Source organism: Papio anubis, chromosome 7, assembly GCF_008728515.1.
Source record: "Papio anubis isolate 15944 chromosome 7, Panubis1.0, whole genome shotgun sequence".
NCBI lineage: Eukaryota > Metazoa > Chordata > Mammalia > Primates > Cercopithecidae > Papio > Papio anubis.
This window is the reverse complement of record NC_044982.1, coordinates 16561076-16573493: the sequence shown is the minus strand read 5'-3', so window position 1 is coordinate 16573493 and position 12418 is coordinate 16561076. Positions and strand designations below refer to the sequence as shown.

The 12418-nt window shown below is 40.6% G+C and overlaps 1 protein-coding gene across 5 annotated transcripts in view; it reads left to right on the top strand.

The window, feature by feature from the left end:
* Positions 1 to 12418, top strand: part of TDP1 (tyrosyl-DNA phosphodiesterase 1) — an 88467-nt gene that overhangs the window by 23396 nt on the left and 52653 nt on the right. For all 5 annotated transcript variants that reach the window (XR_002523663.2, XM_003902148.4, XM_009212114.4 and 2 more), the window contains exons 7-11: positions 1493 to 1585; positions 5783 to 5950; positions 6405 to 6483; positions 10183 to 10368; positions 10988 to 11036. Coding sequence is in view for 4 of the 5 variants with exons in the window: in XM_003902148.4 (XP_003902197.2) it covers positions 1493 to 1585; positions 5783 to 5950; positions 6405 to 6483; positions 10183 to 10368; positions 10988 to 11036 (575 nt within the window). In the remaining variant the exon portion in view is untranslated. The remainder of the gene's footprint in view (positions 1 to 1492; positions 1586 to 5782; positions 5951 to 6404; positions 6484 to 10182; positions 10369 to 10987; positions 11037 to 12418) is intronic.

Sequence of the window (12418 nt, the reverse complement as noted above, 5' to 3'; positions counted from 1 at the left end):
ATGTGTGAATTGAGTTTCATCAGTAAGTATTAAGTAGCATTTTGGCCTCAATAGAAATGATAAAATAAGTCAGGACAGAGTTACAGCCGTGAGAAGTGACACTTTAGTTGGAGAGAGAGAACTTAGATTCCTGAAATATTGAAATAATCCTATTGAAAACAACAGGGAGATAAAAATCATCCATTATTAGATTAGAAAATAAAGCTGTGTACCGAAGGAGTAATAGGAATGTACAGGTGAGAGTGTTTCACATTTAACAAATTTTTTTTTTTTTTTTGAGACAGAGTTTCATTCTTTCACCCAGGCTGGAGTGCAGTGGTGCAGTCTTGGCTCACTGCAACCTCCGCCTCCCGGGTTCAAGTGATTCTCCTGCCTCAGCCTCCTTAGTAGCTGTGATTACAGGTGCCCACCATCACACCTGGCTAATTTTTATATTTTTAGTAGAGATGGGGTTTCGCCATGTTGGCCAGCCTGGTCTCAAACTCCTAACCTCAGGTGATCTGCCAGCCTCAGCCTCCCAAAGTGCTGGGATTACAGCCGTGAGCCACCATGCCTGGTAGCAAAATGTATTTTTGCATTTCATTCACAACAGTCGTGAAGTGGGGTTGATCCTTAGACATACAAGTGGAAAACTGAGGCTTAGGGACATTGAATGGCTTACCTAGGGTCAAAGGGCTTCTAAATGACAAAGTCTGGAGGTCAGGTCTTCAGACTTCATATGGAAAGCTTTTATCTGTATCCTATTCCCTCTCTCTCACTGCAATTAAAATAAGAGAAATGTGTTCGATTAGAGGTCTGGGGAGGTCACATGGAAAAAGAGTGGACCCAACTAGGTCTGATTTGGGTTGATGAAGAATAGGCAAGACTTACCCCAAGCCCAGATAACTCACTTGACAAGTGTGGCATCTATGGATACAAAAAACCACTAATGGTAATGAAGCATCTTTTAAACTTCTTAAAATTTCAACTCATAATAAGAAATACACTTTACATTTCAGTGTATTATGCACTAACATAACTTTGTGCCAAAACAAAATTTCATGAACCAGTAATTAAATATATACAGTATACCAATTTATGCTATTTTAGTTGTTTAAAAAATGCCAGCCATGATGCAGCAAGAGGTTGTTGACCATGCTTTGAATCTCAGACACCAGACGATAAGGTTCCCATGGTGCCTAGTAGTAACAGGTGATGCTGAATAGATAATAAGGGGCTAGGCTGCAGGGATGTGAAGTGCCAGGACTGGCCAGGTAGACAGAATGGGGTGAAAGTTCTTTTACCACCAAATACTCAACCTTTTTGAAAGGTTTTCAACCTATCACTCAGGCAGACTTTCATCATGGTATAGAAGGGAAAATTATAAATGTTAAGTTTGGGTAATATGAGAGTTTAAAAACATTCCTTTAGTTATATATTACATTTGCATTGGAAAGTATTACATATTTTGAAAGTACTGTTAATGCTTTTTGATCCTTTGCTGTTTTTAAAGGAAAATGATGCTGCTGCTCTATGAAGAAGGCCTCCGGGTTGTCATACACACCTCCAACCTCATCCATGCTGACTGGCACCAGAAAACTCAAGGGTTTGTAGGGGCCTGCTCACTTCCTGGCAGTGTGTGTGCTGAGAAAGGTCAAAAGCCGGAACATTCGCTTTATTCTTTTTTCTATTTTTTTTAATTGTAAAAATAACACACATGGCCTAGAAAAGGAGTTGTATGCAGAAAAAGTTACTGTATTCTTCTACTACCTGCCCTATTCTCCCTTCTTGGAGTAACCAGTGTTAACAGGAGCATCATCATCCACAGCTACCTCTATGGTACATGTAAACATACATTACTATTTACACACAGTAGTGTCTTCCTAGTTTTTAGAGAAGTGGCATCATATACACTCTACAGATAAGTAGAGGGAACAGCACATGCAGAGGACCTGAGGCAGAGAAGGGGTTACAGAATGAAAGAACTGAACCCATTGTTTTCCCAGTAGGATTTACCAGATAGCTTTTGTGATTTCTCCTTGCTCATGTACTCACCTGTATTTTTGCTTGCCGCTTCCCAAACAGGAATCAAAGGAAAAGTTAGGGTAGGGCCTGGTCATGTTAATAGTGTGCTAAATATTTCCCCACTCCCCTAGTTGGTGTGTTTTCTTTGAAACAAATTTAAGCTGGTGTCTTTTTAGAGCCTTTAGTGTGTTAATAAAGTTGTGAATCTCCAAGAGAAGAATTGAATATGAAAGCTTTTCTGAACTTTATAAACTACTAACCCTCTGTACTTGGTGCACATATGCTAGATCCAGGTTTTGATCCCCTTTTCAAGAGGGGTTTGCTTTTTAAAAGGGATTTTTAGGGATTTGCTCAAATCAAGTTCAGCTATTCTTGATTATGACTAACTTTAATTTTCTTTTATTGAAGCCATTTTGCACATCTCTTCCTGTCCTAGAGAAGAGCTGGTTAACAAACAGCCTTCTGCGTTGGGAGAAACTCGGACGTTTGTCTAGCATCATATCTGGGTTCACATTTTCTCTGTCATCCTCCTCTGCCTCACCCTGCCCCATATCATTGCCTAGCTTGGGCTAGAACTCCTAGTTGGAGTGTATTACGTTTAGCTAAGCTCTGCTGAGCCCAGGTTACATCGTTGTTTGTTTGTTTGAGACGGTCTCACTCTGTCACCCGGGTTAGAATGCTGTGATATGATCACGGCTCACTGCAACCTCAACCTCCTGGGCCCAGGTGATCCTCCCACCTCAGCCTTCTGGGTAACGGGGACTGCAGGCGTGCACCACCACACCTGGCTAACTTTCTGTATTTTTTGTAGAGACAAGGTTTTGCCTAGTTGCCCAGGCTGGTCTCGAACTTCTGGGCTCAAGCGATCCACCCGCCTCAGCCTCCCAAAGTGCTGAGATTATAGGCGTGAACCACTGTGCCCGGCCCCAAATTACATCTTAGTGTGAGCTAAAATAACTTTCCAGCTTCCTTCAACAGGTCTTGCTTCAACCTGAGTGCGCTGTGCAGGACAAATGTAATCTCTTTCCCTTAAGGCAGTCCTTCAGAGTTTGAAAGGGAGTCTTGTCTCTGAGCCTCACATCTCTTGTTCCCTCCCCACTCCCTTGCCCCACCATAGCATGTGGCTTTGAGCCCCCTAGCCGTAATTCCTGGTAGTTTTTCTATAAACACATTACAGTTTTTCAGTATCCCACTTAAAATATGCTTTTCAAAATGAAGTGTGGCTCTGACTGGTCCAGGGTTGAGGGGATAGCTGCTCTGTCTCTAAGTCTCAGCTGTAGCACTTTCTTGATCTACTAAATTTATGGTTAACTATGCCTTTGGTACCCCAAGAGCTTCTAAGCCAGCTCTCCTGAGCTGCCAGATTGGGTGTGGAGATTCATGTAGCCCTAACAAAAGGAAATGAGATTAATGTAGCTTGTTCCCATGAAACAATAATTAATGTTACTAAAGGGATTTCTCGAGTTAGCGCTCAGCCTCACATGGTTCCAAGAATCCCACCCTGGGCCTCCAGCTCGTTCTGAAGTTGGAAGCTTAGCTTACAGGCAGTAGTACCTTTTTGGGATTCTCTGGGGTGGTTGCTAGGAGGGAAGAGGCAGGAGTAAGGGCTTGGGTGTTCCTTTTATTTAAAAAAATATTTTTTAATTTAAAATTTTAGAAAACTTACTGACTAGGTAGGAACGGTTCAAAACTCAGAAAGTACCAAGACTGAAATCTTCCTCTAGCAGCCATCCTCGTGTGGGATCCTATTATTTCATGCTTGGTCTATATTCTACTCTCTAATACTTTGCATTTCATGTTGTTTAGGGTAATTTTAAAACTTTTGAAAGCAGTTTTTGTGTATAATCTCACTTCATAATTGGTCCGTGGTTCTGCTAATCCCCTTCAGCTGCCTGATGGTTCACCTGTTGATTTCTCACTTTTAAAATTAGAACAAGAGTTGCATTCAAAGCTCACAGTAAAAAAAATAAAATAAAATTATTTGGCTCATTATAATAATTTTCTCATCTTATTTTGTGACGTGTTAAAAATGCCTCATATCTCAGCATCTTAGTTTAGAAAGTCATTGTCTTCTTTCTCATCCTGAACTCACCTGTGAGTGAATCTCTGATCCGGGAGGAGCCTCACTCACCTGGAAACTTTGAGGTGCTATTGCAAGGGGGAGGTCCTCCACGTCTATCCAGCCCAACCTGGTCATTTTACACATGGAGGCAAAGGCCCAGAGAGGTCACAGGGCTTACCCAAAATGGTATAGTCAGCTAGCCAATCTGGGTCCAGAACCTGGGCTCCAGCCCTTGTCACACCATGCTACCTCCTGTGCTAAGTGCCTCCCCAGGGTGGGAAGCAGGGGTATGAAGTGCCCCTTGCTAGAAACTTGCAGAAGATGCGCTGCCAAGAGTCTTTGCAGTTCTGGATGACTTCTGCCCTGTTGGCCTGCATCTTGCCAGTCTCCTTCAGGGGCTGCCAGGCGAAAGAGAAATAGGCAGTTTCTCTTTCAGCTTAATAGATAGAACCCTGGCCGGGCGCGGTGGCTCAAGCCTGTAATCCCAGCACTTTGGGAGGCTGAGATGGGCGGATCACAAGGTCAGGAGATCGAGACCATCCTGGCTAACACGGCGAAACCCCGTCTCTACTAAAAACACAAAAAATTAGCCGGGCGAGGTGGCGGCGCCTGTGGTCCCAGCTACTCGGGAGGCTGAGGCAGGAGAATAGCGGGAACCCGGGAGGCGGAGCTTGCAGTGAGCTGAGATCTGGCCACTGCACTCCAGCCTGGGCGACAGAGCGAGACTCCGTCTCAAAAAAAAAAAAAAAAATAGATAGAACCCAGGGTGGGGAAAAGGGGAGTAGCCACAGAAGGGGAAAAATGTAACACCTGATACTTTTGACTGCTCCTGTAAGTCATTGCTTTGCAACAGCCCAGTGAGGCAGCCCTGTTAACGCCACTTTTTTGCAGTTGAAGAAACTGAAGCACAAAAGGTTTGAAGCCATTTTAGTAATCTACTGTGAAGCAGTTTATAGAAGGATTGGGATTAGATATGGTTGTTTTCTGTTTACAGATATAATGTAGAAGTTTTGGCAAAGAGCACTGTTTTCCTCTGGGGAAAAAGAATTAATGAAAGATGTCTATTATGCTTCTTCAGTGAATTAAGTGTTTGAAAGTTTGAGGTTATTGTAATGTCACTGAATGTGATACTTAATCCAGGCACCAGTATAAGACATAAAAATATGCTGCTATAGCACCTACATTATGAAAATGGGTTTGTTGATTGAAAATAGATTTTTCACATACACTTTTGGTATAGATAACACAATTCTTATTTCACATTTGGCTGAAGAGCTGCATTGGTGCAGACAAGGGCAAATTCTTGCTGGGATTACCACTAGTAGCATGAATTTGCTCTAACTGTTAAGAGTAGAATTCTTAACTCTTACCATCAAGTCTTAGAAAGCAATATATAGGTGCAGAGGTAATAGGAGGAATAAGGAAGGTTTGGCGAGTGAGAGGGAGCGTGGAGGGATGTGGGTTGGAAGAAGTGGGCAGAGCCCAGATCTTACTGAATCTTAAATTCATGGCATGGCATTCAGGAATAATTCTGAATGTGATGGGAAGCCATTGGAGTAGTGTGCTCACATTTATGTTTCGTGTTTCCTAAAATTACTTACGATGTGGAGACACTGAGAATTCACCTCTTTCTTAGAATGAAGGCGTAATCGATAGAGAGATCACTGTCATCAGTTGTGTGCCTGACTGTTAAAAGGTTATTTTTTTTAATTCCAGAATATGGTTGAGCCCCTTATACCCACGAATTGTTGATGGAACCCACAAATCTGGAGAGTCGACAACACATTTTAAAGCTGATCTCATCAGTTACTTGATGGCTTATAATGCCCCTTCTCTCAAGGAGTGGATAGATACCATCCACGAGCACGATCTCTCCGAAACGAAGTATGTGCCAACTTACCAATTGGGTGCTTATGATAGGTTCATACCTTGCGAGCCTCATGAGGTCTGGAATGCAGGGGCCTGGAAAGAGATGGGGTGAAATCTAGCCAAGCTTCAGGATGTGATGAGGGGATGAACAGAGTCTATCACATCTGTATCTCGTGGGTCTCAGGCATGAAAGTGATAGCCAGTCAATCTTCATGTTTACCTTAGCCTCCCACTGGAGTACTCTCACAATTATTGAGTTCTTTGTCTGATACTTTACGTCTTGTAGGTGTTCCATCATTAGTTGATTTGCTTGAAAAATGAATTTGAGAGTCAATTCAAGAAAATGGGTTGGCTCTTGGATCATTTCTTGATTATATTAGTTTTCATGTGTATTTTGTCTTTTTTTTTTTTTTTTTGGTCCCCAAAGCACATCACTATGTTTTATAACTTGTGTTTTTATGTCTTTTAGTGTTTATCTTATTGGTTCAACCCCAGGACGCTTTCAAGGAAGTCAAAAAGATAATTGGGGACATTTTAGACTTAGGAAGGTAACAGAACTTTTACTATTTTAACATTTTTAAAAAATTTAATGTATATTCTCTCTTTTAAAATAATTTTATATTTTGATGCAGCTTCACAATATTTCTGCACAATTCTGGGCAAATAGGTACTTGATAAATTGATAATTATAGTTCTTAGTAATTACTGCTTTTTAATGTGTTTTGCCTCTTTTATAGCTATAGGCTATTAATGGCATAAATATACTCTAGTTTTTATTTGTAATAAAGATAGAGGCTTCCTATTCATACATATATTATAGCTTTTGATTATTCAGCATATCAAGTTTTAAGATATAAATTCAAAAAACAAAATGTTGAGTAAAGACTACAATTGAGCTATATTTTGATTATTAAACCAGTGCCCTTAATAAAACTAATTACAAAAATAATACTTGCTGCTGATATGAAAATATACAAAGAAAGGTCATAAAATAAAATAAGTTGAAGATTAAAGTTTTTTTCATCTCTTTTTAGGTGGTTTACTGACCTTAATAAATTCCCTGGCCAGGCGTGGTGGCTCATGTCTGTAATCCCAGCATTTTGGGAGGCTGAGACAGGCAGATCACAGCCCGTCAGGAGTTTGAGACCAGCCTGGCTAACGTGGTGAAACCCCGTCTCCACTAAAAATACAAAAATTAGCCGGGCATGGTGGCGAGCACCTGTAATCCCAGCTACTCGGGAGGCCGAGGCAGGAGAATCACTTGAACCCAGGAGGCGGAGATTGCAGTGAGCTGAGACTGCGCCATTGCACTCCAGCCTGGGCGACAGAGCGAGACTCTGTCTCAAAAAAATAAATAAGTTCCCTAAAGTGGCTTTCTTTAAAGCCTTAACCTCTTATTCTGTAAACTATTTAAAATGTAAGAATTTTCCCTTGGTTAATGAAACTTTTTATTTTAATTTCCTTTTGTGAAATGAGATCACAACTTAAAGCAGGCAGGATCTTGTGAAGACATCTTTTATGTCTTGGCCTTGAGAGGAAGTTGAGCACATTGGCCTGTGCCCAGCCTTGGAGGCAGGTATCCATAGCTGGGTTCAAACCCTGCTTTGTTATCTACAAGCCATGTGACCTTGACTTATTCCTTAACGTACATCACTTGTCATCTATGAAGTGGACATGATAATAGTACTTCCCTCTGGTGATTGTGAGGGTTAAATGAAATGATGAATATAAAACAGTACAGGGTACATGGTAAGTCTTCAGTGCACATACACGGTTGTTTGTGGCCTAATGTCTAATGGTTTAGATAGGCTAGATAATAGCACGTATTGTGTGTGATCACCATCTGATACTGAAAGTTCAACTATATGTTAAAGAGTTTTCAAACCACTTTTTACACGCAGTTGCTTATGTTGCGCCACAGCTTTCTTCCAGGAAGGCAGGCTGGTGATTAGGTGCCTGTTTCCACTGAAGTGTAAATCTAAGCCCGAGACTTGTCCAGGATAGGGTGGCCCTTCAGGGGCTGAGCACTGCAATAGAAACTGGGTGTTGTAAGTTGTCGGTTCAGCTGTGTTCCCTACACCATGCTGTACCCAAGGTGGACATGGAAACTTTGGGCTTTTTGGGAAGTGTATATGTAAGTATTAATGCCTAAGCTGTGTTAAGGAAAATAATACATATTAAACAACACATCAGTCAGAATATGAGCTACAGTTTATTTTTCTGCTCTCTCCAGCCCTCTAGGTAGGCATTCAGCACATATTTAAGTGGATAAGGTTTCCAAATATTTTCTGAATTGTTTCTGCAGCTTTGCATAATTACCAAAGCAGGAAATGCAGATCAGTCTTCTGCAGTGTTTTAGCTGGTATGTGTATGTAAATATTCTCTTTTATGTTTAGACCATCACAGCTGCCTGGAGCTCAAGTGTTAAACTATGAATGTTAAACCTCTTTCAAATGATAGGAGTCAAAATATGTAATCCTTCTAGGTATGGTTTAAATGTCAGTAGCAAAAAACTCACTTTGTTTCCTCTGCTGTCACACTACAACAGTCAACACAGAAAACTGTGACCAAATATGTGTGGGGTTTTCCTCATACACAAAGCAGGGGACACCAGCTGGGTGTCCTCTAGTTCACTTCAATTCTTACGCTGTCTTCCTGGAGATGTATAAAGAAAGTCACTTTAAAGAAAGTCATGGTATAAAGAAAGTGACTTTTTATTCCAAAGCTGGCTTAGAGGAATAAGTACAGGCTTCCTGTCTTAAGGGTACTGCTTTGCTCTTGGCGCAGAAAGTGGACAGTTTTAAAAGGGGGCCTAGCATGAATGGCACGCAGAGGAGGAAGCAAGCAGGTGGATACTTCCTTACTTTCTGCCTTCTCTACCAGGCAGTCCATTTGGTCTCTTCCTGGGCAGAACTAGGTTGTAAAGATGGCCGAAACTCTCCAGGTGGGAGAGTTTCTTAGTGGGCATACTTTGGGTTGTAAATTTACTGTTGTCCCTCAAGGCAGTGCCCTGGTGGGAGAAAGTTCTGCTCTGGAGCTTCTAAGCACAAAGTTAGATGAACTTGCCCTGTAGGGAGTGGCTGCTAAAGGAAAAGTAAAAGGTTATAATTGCATTTCTAAAGGGCTAAGTAGGAAGTGGGGAAGGAGTTGGGGGGAACAGTGAAAAGAGAAAAGTAGGGAAAAAATAATTGAAAAAATACTTTTTTTTTTTTTTTAAAGAAGTATGGGGGTAGTCTCAGATCCCATAGATTAAGGGCTCCGTCCCACAAGACTGTCCCTCTCCCTCAGATACCAGTTGCAAGTCTGGGCCTCCAGAACTTCTGGCTGACCAGCTTCAAGTTGAGGTTCCCGTGATCCTCTCTTTGGGTTTGATTAATTTGCTAGAGCAGCTCACTGAACTCGGGGAAACACGTAATGTTTACTGGCTTATTATAAAGGATACAGATGAAGAGATGCATAGAGCAAGGTATAGGGAAGGGGCACAGAGCTTTCATGCCCTCTCTGGGTGCACCACCACTGTCCAGCAGCCTGCAGGTGTTCAGCTGTCAGAAAGCTCCCTAAACCCTGTCCTTTTGGGTTTTTAATGGAGGCTTCATTACATAGGCATGGTTGATTACATCACTGGCCACTGGTGATCAGCTCAACCTTTAGCCCCTCCTATCCCTGGAGGTTGGGGGGTTGTGCCAAAAGTCCCAGTCTTCTAATCATGCCTTGGTCTTTATCGTGACCAGCCCCCATCCTGAAGTTACCTAGGGTCTGCCTGCCATCAGTCTCATTAATATACAGAAAGACATCACATTGGAAATCCCAAGGATTTTAGTAGTTGCATGCCAGGAAACAGGGATGAAGACCAAATACATATTTCATAGTATCAAAGGTGCATTAAACAATTGTGATTTCAAGTAAAAATCTAATTTCATATGACAAGTTGGTGGTTTATCTGAAATTTCTACTGAAATGGGTCTTTTTAAACTTTTAAAATCTGTTTTTGCTTTTAGCACAAATCAAAGAATTTTGGAAAGGAGAACTTCTGTCCATCTACTCCATTAAAAATATGTTTTTAGTATTTAAAAAAAAATTCCCAAAGAAGAAAAAATGTATATGTGTGGGTATGAAATTGATCATTAGTATATTCAGCTTTTCTTGTTAATTAGGCATTCCAAGAGCAGAAAACTGTTTTCAGGTATTACAGCCTTTCTGTTAAGATTATTTGAGTCACGTTAACATTCATTTTTATTCTTTCCCAGCTTCTGAAAGACCATGCCTCATCCATACCTAATGCAGAGTCCTGGCCTGTCGTGGGTCAGTTTTCAAGCATTGGCTCCTTGGGAGCTGATGAATCAAAGTGGTTATGTTCTGAGTTTAAAGAGAGCATGCTGACACTGGGGAAGGAAAGCAAGACTCCAGGAAAAAGCTCTGTCCCTCTTTACTTGGTGAGTTCTCATTCTCATTGAGGTCATTTACTTTTATTCTCTACACAGGAGAAGAATTGAAAATTGGTCCTCTTTGTAATGGAGAGATGTTTTATTCTGTGATTTTTTTGGGGGGGGGGGGGCGTAGGAGGGGGCGGGGTACGGAAAGAGCAGTACATTAGCATCGTCATTTGTAATCAAGTTGCCTTAATATCCAGTGCTAAGAGCTTGCGGATTTGTTCAGGAGCTCCATTGCAAACACAGACTGGCCTGTGATTTTTCTATCCTTTCTTTCAGGTTGCTGCACCAAGGAAGAAAATATTTGATGTAGCATAGCCAGCAGAATTAGGGGCATTTTAATTATTTAGAGACCTGTGAATTAATAGTTAATTTTCCATTCAATGTTAACTTGAATTTCAAAGGAAAAAATATTCAAATTGAAGTATAATTTTACATCAAATATGGTTCTTGTTTAATTACTAATTCATTTTTTTGTAAGATGAGAACTTTTAAAAATTTAAAGTATATTCTCTAATTTAAAAGTATTTTTAACAGATTTTCATTTTCTTAAAAGCTGATTATCATTCTTTTTCTTCAACATGGTACATTCTGAGTTTTATTGTTTTTCTCTTATTTTTAGATCTATCCTTCTGTGGAAAATGTGCGGACCAGTTTAGAAGGATATCCTGGTAATTCTTGGGGAGACTGTGTCAGTTGTGTTTTATGTATATTTCATGAATGTCCTGGTAAAATTTTACCAGTATTGGTTAGAAATTTGGAGATGGTTTTCACTTAACTGTATAAGGATCATGAAAATAGGCAATATCAAGCTCTACGTTCTGCAGATGATACCCCTCAGTTTGGGTGTGTTATTAATCCTCACAGAAACCCTCTGCACAATGGTTTTCATTTTTACTGGTAAGGTAACCAGCAGGTTAGTTGTCCAGACAAGATAGCCAAATAAAATCAACTTCCCCTTACTCTTCAGTGCCTTTTCAGAGCTTATCCAGCGTACCTTCCTCTCATCTCTTTCCACATCCTCCCTTCCTGTGTTTGAGGTACCATGTGGTTCTTTTAAATGCCTGATACAGATATATTTAAGGTCTGGAATTTTTTAAATTTTGCCTTTGGCGTAACATTGTTGATGTGTTTATTCTGTCAAGGGCTTCATCTGCAAATGCCTAAGATTTTCAACCTTGTCCATTTCCCTTATACTCATACCAGGCACTAAACCTTTATTCGGAATTCAGCAGCCCCCTAGTTAGTGTAATCAGGAGGTGTTAACCGAAAACCCAAATAGTGGCTGTCTCTGGAAAAAGCGAAGTCTAATTGGCATTGGCATTTGCTGATGGCTAGAGCAGAATGTGCTGAATTAGTCCATTTATTGCTTATCAGGCTCAATAAGAAAAATCTGCCAGAAAAATAAGTTTGGAGTGTATTTGCCCATTTTTTTGCTTTTTAATGGAAAAACCAAAATTACTTCACTGAGACCCAGGGATACAGTGGTGGTTTTTCTTTGGTCCTCTTTTTGCGCCTCTAATAGGCTAGATTCATTCAAAGTGTATGTTTAATGGGGAACAACATGGTATTTTTAACAAAGCTGTTTTATAACTGGCTTTGAAACTGAATGTTTTTAGTTATTTGAAGTTGAAGACAGGACATGCCCTATTTGATATGTCAGAGATGTTTGGATATAGATCTCTTTGGGTATAGATCAGTGTGGAGAAGTTCCAGCATGTGTTTGGAAAGTCACTGATGAATCCACTGTGGAGTTTTCTTTGTTTCAAAAATGAGCAAGCATTGACTTCTAATTTCCACTTGGAACTTTCTTTATTCTCTTTGCAAGAATAAGGCTTTTAGAATTCCTTTTTTCAAACTGAACTGTTTACTGAATGTTTTGTTTTTTAGCCATTCTTTTCTGTTTGTCAGAATCTGTTCAGCCAGTACAAAGTCTGTTTGGAAATAGTGTGTAAAGGTGAAGTAGAAGGAGCACTGACATCTCGTCCTAGATTTCCTCCCCAAGTGTCACGGTCTTGGGCAAAAACAGAGGCTGTCCAGCTGTGTCTTATTT